The 8,345-nt window shown below is 36.4% G+C and overlaps 1 protein-coding gene across 2 annotated transcripts in view; it reads left to right on the top strand.

Annotated features, from left to right (window-relative positions):
* Positions 1-8,345, top strand: part of LOC106871768 (uncharacterized) — a 629,775-nt gene that overhangs the window by 44,872 nt on the left and 576,558 nt on the right. For both annotated transcript variants that reach the window (XM_052974057.1, XM_052974056.1), the window contains exon 4: positions 2,243-2,301. In XM_052974057.1, coding sequence (XP_052830017.1) covers positions 2,243-2,301 — 59 coding nt within the window. The remainder of the gene's footprint in view (positions 1-2,242; positions 2,302-8,345) is intronic.

Here is an 8,345-nt window from a genome sequence, read left to right as displayed (position 1 = left end):
ACACACACACACACACACACACACACACACACACACACATATATATATATATATATATGCATACATACATATTAAAATATAGGGTAAAGAATCAGAGAGATTCAGAAAAAATATTTGAGATCCTAGGAGATTAAAGTATATGTTTATATATAACGATGCCCACTAAAGTGGACATTTCATGTGCTAGAAGTAGATCACATGTTGTGTCTACTAAGACCTAATGGTTCTCAAACGAAATTCAGCGAAATACCAAAACGTATGCGGGCAAGACAGTGAAAATTACAAAAATAAAACATTATTATTCACGGACAGGTTTCGAAATTAACACTCTTACCCAATGTTGTTCACCCCCAGAGGCAAACGTGTGTATGGTTCTGTTAATTACAACTTAATGGTAAAAATCAAAAGCCTTCGTTTTGGCGCGCTAATTCCGGGAATATATCTGCAGAAAATAGTTACTGCGTCGCATATATCCACTTTGAGAACTTGGTTATGGTTAATTAAATTAAAACATAGGGTAAAAAATCAGATATCAATTAATATCGATTTATTACCAGGAAGCTAGCACATTTAAAGAATCAGAGGGATTCAGAAAAAATATCTGAGATCTCTGGGGATTAATGTATATGTTTATATATAACGATGACCACTAAAGTGGACATTTAATGTGCTTGAAGTAGATCACATGTTATGTCTACTAAGACGCTGAAGAGAAGCAGACATTCGATAAGAGTGTTAATTTCGAAACCGGGCCATGAATAATAATGTTTTATTTATGTAATTTTCAGTCTTGCCCGCATACGTTTTGGTATTTCGCTGAATTTCTTTCGAGAACCATTAGGTCTTAGTAGAGACAACATGTGATCTACTTCTAGCACATTAAATGCCCACTTTAGTGGCCATCGTTATATATAAACATATATATAAACATATATATATATATATGCTGTACTCCAGTCAGGTTTGCTTTGTTGATTCTTATGTTGATCTTCTGAGAATATATATATATCTATGTCACTAAAACTAATACCCTAGTGTAACAAGGAACCGTTTGGATTACGTTCATAAGGGAATAGTATTTGTGCAAGACCCCTGCAATCATGGTTGAATTGAGAAAGATAAGAAGTTAGTTCCTGTTTAGACTGCACAATCATTGCAAAGGTTGTACAAATTTGATGTAAAATATTGTATAAAATTATGTTCGTTTTTCAATTCGGAAAATGTAGAATTAAGATGTACACGGTTAAATTTGTTGGCACTCAGTCGATTACGACGACGAGTAATCAGTTGATCCGATCAACGGAACAGCCAGCTCGTGAAATTAAAGAGCAAGTGGCTGAGCACTCCACAGACACGTGTACCCTTAACGTAGTTCTCGGGGAGATTGAGCGTGACACAGAGTGTGACAAGGCTGTCCCTTTGAAATATATATACAACAGAAACAGGAAGAAAGAGTGAGAGAAAGTTCTGATAAAAGAGTACAGCAGGGTTCACCACCATCCCCTGCCGGGGCCTCGTGGAGCGTTAGGTGTTTTCGCTCAATAAACACTCACAGCACCCGGTCTGGGAATCGAAACCGCGATCCTAAGACTGCGAGTCCGCTGCCCTAACCACTGGGCCATTGCGCCTCCACACACACTTAAATAACCTTACATTAAATGATATTTATATGTTCATGATAATTTTTAAAAAACTTTCTGCAACTTATAAAATTATTTAATGTCTTTACAGTTTTCCTTCCGTGAATTTTAGGCTTTTGGGAGTCTTTTGATGATTTCAGGATGTGAACTTTATAATTCATGTATACTATATAAACTGTGTTTCTTATTACATCTGATGATTTTATTTTCTTAAAGATTTTATTTTATTATATCTAAATTAATGAGATATTAAAGGATCTGCACTGATATCAAAAATACTGAACCTCATAAAAATAAAATAGTTGTAAATACGATTTCAGATCTTCATTTGAAATCAATGATGCTAACCATGATGAAATCTCTAAAACTAAATTGAAATTAAAACTGTTTATCTTTTTCTGTAAATGGATTTTTCTGTGTCTATATCCGTGTGTAGTTTTTAGACTTTTAGATGTAGTTATTCTTTGTCTCTTGCTTACTACTGTTACTTATATACCTCCTCCTTCAAACATATATTTTACTTAAGACTTGTTTTCTATACCTAGAAATACTAACCCAAACGTTTCTTTCGACAATTAACATTGTTTTCCTCTTTTCTCTAGCATGAAAGAACTGAATCACAAACTCAACCGCCTATGGCATTGACATCTTTAGATGTTATGTAAGTAGACACATTTCCAGATAAATTTTCTTCGTCATATTGAATAACCCACTAAGAATCTATATCTTTCGATATCTGGTCCTTAAAGAATTTAAGGTATTGATTTATAATTATACACGAATGCAACAGAATGTCGATCAGTAATTAATGTAAAATGTCTACCTAGAAGAAAGTGTCTCCAATGATAAATTGATTCGATAATTGCTTGGGCTTCCTTTTAAACTGAGGATTGGTACTGTTCGCTACCTTGTAACGTGCAAGAATGGAATGCGATTGGTCTTCCATCCTGATTTAGTGTGGCAGATATAGCAAAATCCGAAGCATCCGTCTCAACAGTAAATGGAATGTTCTCATCTATTACTTCAATGACAGCATTGGCTAGTTTTACCTTTAATGACTCAAATACGTTTACTTGATGGCTGTTTAGAGGAAATTTAATACGTTATTGAGAGGTTATATTTTATCAGAAAATCTGGAGATCCACTTATTATAATAAGAAAACATATCGACTATTCGTTTTAATGATTTCTGGTCGGTTGGTATAGGAAGATTGAGGAGTGGAGCAAGCCTTTATGGTCAGGGGTGTGGGTATTGTGTGAGATACGGTATCCAAGAAAGTCAAAAGTTGTTGATGAGTAAACGTATTTGTCTTCATTCATGGTGAGCTACTCACTTTTTGCTGCCATTTCAATTTTTCTAAATTTTTATCGTTGTCTATTTGATCTTTCCCACATATGGTTAAATTGTCTATGAATTGGAACGCATTTCGCAGCTTGGATTTACTCACGAAGTCGTCCATTATACGTTAGAAACATGCATTGCAGTTAGTTACTACGAATAGAATCCTAGTATAATGCCATAACGTACCATCAGCTTCAAAGACATTGAATTGACGGTCTTTGTCTGATAGAAGAATCTGATAGTATGCCGAACGTAAGCCTATTGTACTGTAGACTTTATTCTTGGCGATAGTGTTCACTAACTCATAAATTTTAGGAAGAGGGTAGGCATGAAGCTGTGTATATTTGTTAATCGTCTCTAAGTAGTCAATCACCATTCTGAGCTTTTTGTTTCTTGAACAACTAGCACTTGCGATCTCCAAGCTGAGTTATTAGATTCAATAATGTTCGCATTTGCTAAGCGGCGTACTTCTGTTCTGATGAATTCTCGATCACGTTCCGAGTATTTTCGCGACTTGGCTGCAATAGGTTTACAGTCCTCTTTCAGATGAGCGAATAGCTTTGGAGGATCAGTTTTCATATCTGCTTGTGCGGTAAATGTTAATGGTGGTCTCTTCTCTGTCCTCCGTATTGTATGGTAATACTTTCATGCCGTTCTTGGAAATCAGTACTCGGAATTAGTTTCTGAGCACGTACCCAGTACCCAGCGCATTAGTTTCTGAGCACGTACAGTTTCACATTGTAGTATTCATGATTATTCAGGGTTAGTGAAACAGTGCAGTATCTCTTGGATTCCGCAGAAAGAGATGCAGAAGCCGTACCAATGCCGTTTTTCAATTTGACCGTCTTGCTGTTGAGTGTGTTCACTAGCTTCTTACTGATGAAGCTCTTGTCAGTGCTACCGCTATCAATTAATGCTTCGGTTTTGTAGCTATTGTTCAGTATAAACATAGAGGTTACTCGGAAGGGTGAACCAGCTGATGTGATACTGCCAATGGTAAATCATATTTATCTTCATCCTGTGCTGCAGTTGCTACGTTGCTCCTACATTCAATCTGTCAGGTTTCAAGTATCTTTCCCTATCGTAAACGTTCTTTCACAACTTTCTTTCTCTATAGACTGCTCAGCAACTTCTTCAAATTGTGTATTTTCAGAAAGTAGTTTCTTTGATTGTAATGTATAACCAGTAAATCTTGGTTCAAAGAAGCTAATTTCTAGGCATAGTCCTAAATAGAAAGGCCTCTTATAGTGTTATCCACGATAGTCTTGACACAACGTACGTTATTCCAAATGGCCGTTCTCTCTCTTTCTTTCCTGTCAAAAGCGCATGCTCTTTGTATCAAGGGAAGTCACTCGAATCCTAGCACAATTTGCATAACAGTTACACATGGCTATTATAAATTAACAACGTATAATTTGCATAACACCAATCTAGTCCCATCCTTAGCATTTCAATTAAAAAGTTCTCTGTGATAACAACAAGGTATTCTGTAAACTTAGTTTTGGGCGTACCGAAACCAAACCGTTTACTGTTTCCTTTCTACTTGTTCGAGAGCACCAATCTATAGAAAGCAGACGAAAGAATAATGTAATTAGAAACGATCTGTCGCCTATTGACGAGTCCTTCACTCATACTTCGTCTGATATTGAAGCAACATGTCAGACATTTGAGAACATTGTCACCTATGCACGTCTGAGAATGTTGTTACCCAAGCACGCTCCTATGAAAATTCATAAGCACTTTGTGCAGTAGAATTGCAAGAGAGAGAAAAAGGAAAACACTCATCAAGAGTCAAAAGACTTAATTCTAAAAATTCAACCAATTAAAATACTATCACCAGCAGTATCCACATTCAGAATCAATAAAAAGGCTTGAATTTGGAAACTATCATCTGCAGATCAGCATGAAGACCTACGTTGACAGCCAAAGGGCTTCGTGGAAAAATCAAACAGAACCCAACATTCTTCAAGTCAGATGCTAACAAAGAACTGCTGTCTCACTCATTTGTCCGCTGATAGATTATAACAACTTACTCTATCACGATGCTAAAGAAATGGCAGAAGGATTATAGAAACAATATTGCTCCATCTCTAGTGATCCCAAAGATATTGACGCAAAAGATCTGAACAAACTCTCCAGCTTATATACCTTTGGCAAGTTTTACTGTCTCAGACACAATAACAGCAATGATTGAAATCAAGTACGAATCCGCTGTTGGCCCTGATAGATTCCTCGCCAGTGTCCTGAAAAGATACAAATACCAACATGCAACACTCCTAACTAACTTCTGAAGAAATTCTTTAGAAACAGTCTATATACCGAATCAGTTGTTATCTCAATCTGTCATCCCAGTCTTTATAAAGGGAAACAGGTCTTTCACAGTTAACTGTTACCCGATATCACTCAATTCACATATCATCAAAGTTTTTAAAAGGTGAGACCAAGGATATCTGGCTCCTTGAAGAGTAACAATCTCTTAATTTCCAATGAGCATGGCCTTTGTTGCAGCAGAGAATGCATACTACAGCTTTTACATCACTTCAAGGATGTCTTTAAAGCTTTGAGATCAGGTTCAAACTCTGATTTTATATATCTTCACTAAAACAAAGTTTTTGATTGAGTCGGCGACAATACCTTCCAATTAAAGTTGTCAAATATTGGAATCCTGCTACCCAGATTTAAATATTTCCTGGTGAACAGAACCCAACAAGTTGTAATCGATGAAATCAACTCGGGTTATCAGGCACTGCAAAATAAACATATTCGCAGCTGATTCCAAGCTTAAAAAATTTATCAAAAAAAAAACAAAAAAAACTAACTGTGCGTTACATGGAATGCCCCAAATTTCACAACATAATTCTGGCGCACGTAAAGTGAATGCATTTCATGATTTATTTCATTTGTTTTAATTCGTAGCCCATCACATTATTCATAATTTTTTATCTGACTATAATTCTATATACCTATTGTGATATCTTTATTCGTTTACCCAATTCTAAATGTACAACTTATTCCAACTCCGTATGATTCCATAGTCCTTATTTTCACTTTCCATTCTGATTATAATTACAATTCAGTTGTCAATTGGCATATTTAAAGAAGTATTTTAGATATTCTCTGTTTATGCATTAACTTTAAGATCTGCCTGTCTTCACTCCTTCGTTGCTTCTCTAACACACTTCACAATACGCATAGTCTTCATTGAGCTTATGATTTAAAATATTCTTTCCTTATTGTTACAGTCACTCAGTCTATCAGAGATTCATTGCAGCTATCGGGGTTTTAAATTTCTATTTGATTTGTTTTCCAGCCCTATAGCATCTCTTCTCCACCCCATATTTACCGTAAGGCTTTCTTTCCCACACGCATTACATTGACTACCATATCAAACTGCGGTACATAGTATACTTTATCTTGTATGTAACTCCCATCCACGATGGCCCGTCTATTTAATAGATAATTCTAACATACTTGCCCCATTTGCTGTCGCTATTATGCACATGGTCTTCTTCACATCGTACCATTTACCATCCTCCTCTGCACATATTGGCACAAATTATTCCTTTCTATACATTTTCCTTTATCAATTTAGAAATTCCTACATCTATATCTCGCAGTGAATGTTACTTCCTATCTACCCTCATATTACAATGACATTGTTTTCCCTGCCTTTCTTTGTTTAAACTTTTCACTCTCCCCCATACTTTAGTAGAACAAAGCTCTCTATTAAAGCTCTTCCTCATCCCCTCTCCGATGATGGAATAGATCACTGCTATACACAGAGCAACCATTATTTTTGCACAAGATGGACCATCTGCTCATCTAGACTTGTGATGTATATTTTTATCAGAACTCAACCCTCATGTTTGAATACACAAATGTTATAACATAACTGATACCAGTTGTTTGCTTGGTTATACATTTATTCTATTGTAATTGCATACATGTACACACACACACTCACACACACAAAACCGCGTGTGTGTGTCTGTGTGTGTGTATAAAAGTTTACATGGCATTGACTTCGAAATAACGCAGTTGATAGCCGGTTTATCGAATAAGAAGCATTCAAATTCTGCATAATTTATTCTTGTTTTATTTGTAAAAGATATACTTGTTCCTGTTTTACTTCTTAAAATGTTGTTCAAGCTTCAACAACCTTATTTCAAAAGAGAAATAACTTAATACCTCATTCCAATATAATATAACAAAATATAATATAATTAAATACACACACACACGCACACACATATACATATATTATATGCATATATTTATATATAAATTATAATTTTATTTGGTGGACGCGCAATGGCCCAGTGGTTAGGACAGCGGACTCGCGGTCGTAGGGTCGCGGTTTCGATTCCCAGACCGGGCGTTGTGAGTATTTATTGAGCGAAAACACCAAAAGTTCCACAACGCTCCAGCAGGAGATGGTGGCAAACCCTGCTGTACTCTTTCACCACAACTTTCTCTCACTCTTCCTTCTTGTTTCTGTTGTACCTGTATTTCCAACGGACAGCCTTGTCACACTCTGTGTCACGCTGAATCTACCCGAGAACTACGTTAAGGGTACACGTGTCTGTGGAGTGCTCAGCCACTTGCACGTTAATTTCAAGAGAATGCTGTTCCGTTGATTGGATCAACTGAAACCCTCGATGTCGTAACCGGCAGAGTGCCAACCACATATTATTATTTGATTGAATGCTACGCATCCATTTTCAAGTAAGTTTATCTTACTCTTTTTGATGCGACCCCACTCTATACTGTTTTCTTCCCTATCGTTTTCTCTCATCCTTTCTCTAATTCCCTTTTTTCTCCCCTTCACCGTTTTCTATCTGTCACTCTCTCCCCCTATTTCTCCTTTACTCTCTCTCTCGTTGCTCACATGTGACCATCTTCCATCTTTCTTTTCCTCACGTGATTATCTTTCTTTTCTTTCAGGGCTGGACATATACTATCTCTCTCTTCTATCTTTTCTCTTGTCAAAGAAAATATTTCTCCAGCGTTCACTAATTTACTCTCGTTCTGGTCTAACGAACCCCCACCCCGGTTGGTTTTCATTCGGTTTCCTTGTATGTCTCCACTATCCTGTTTTTGTTCCCCACTTTGACCCTCAATAAATCCTGAATTTTACTTTTGTACTTATGGGAGCAACTGTCTTCGAAGACTCATATTGTCGTTCAATGCTCGAAATGATGAATAGATAGACAGCTGACAACTGATAAAGGCTCATTCTTTATGTTACTTGTCCTGTTTTCCATTTGTTTCTCTCGTTGTTTGCGTATTGAACTCATTTGTTTTCACATTTGATATTGTTTACTGTTCGTGACGTCCCATATATGCATATATATATATATATA

The sequence above is a fragment of the Octopus bimaculoides genome, chromosome 17 (assembly GCF_001194135.2).
Source record: "Octopus bimaculoides isolate UCB-OBI-ISO-001 chromosome 17, ASM119413v2, whole genome shotgun sequence".
Taxonomy (NCBI): Eukaryota; Metazoa; Mollusca; class Cephalopoda; order Octopoda; family Octopodidae; genus Octopus; species Octopus bimaculoides.
The sequence above is the reverse complement of the archived record's forward strand: the minus strand, read 5'-3'. Positions and strand labels throughout refer to the sequence as shown.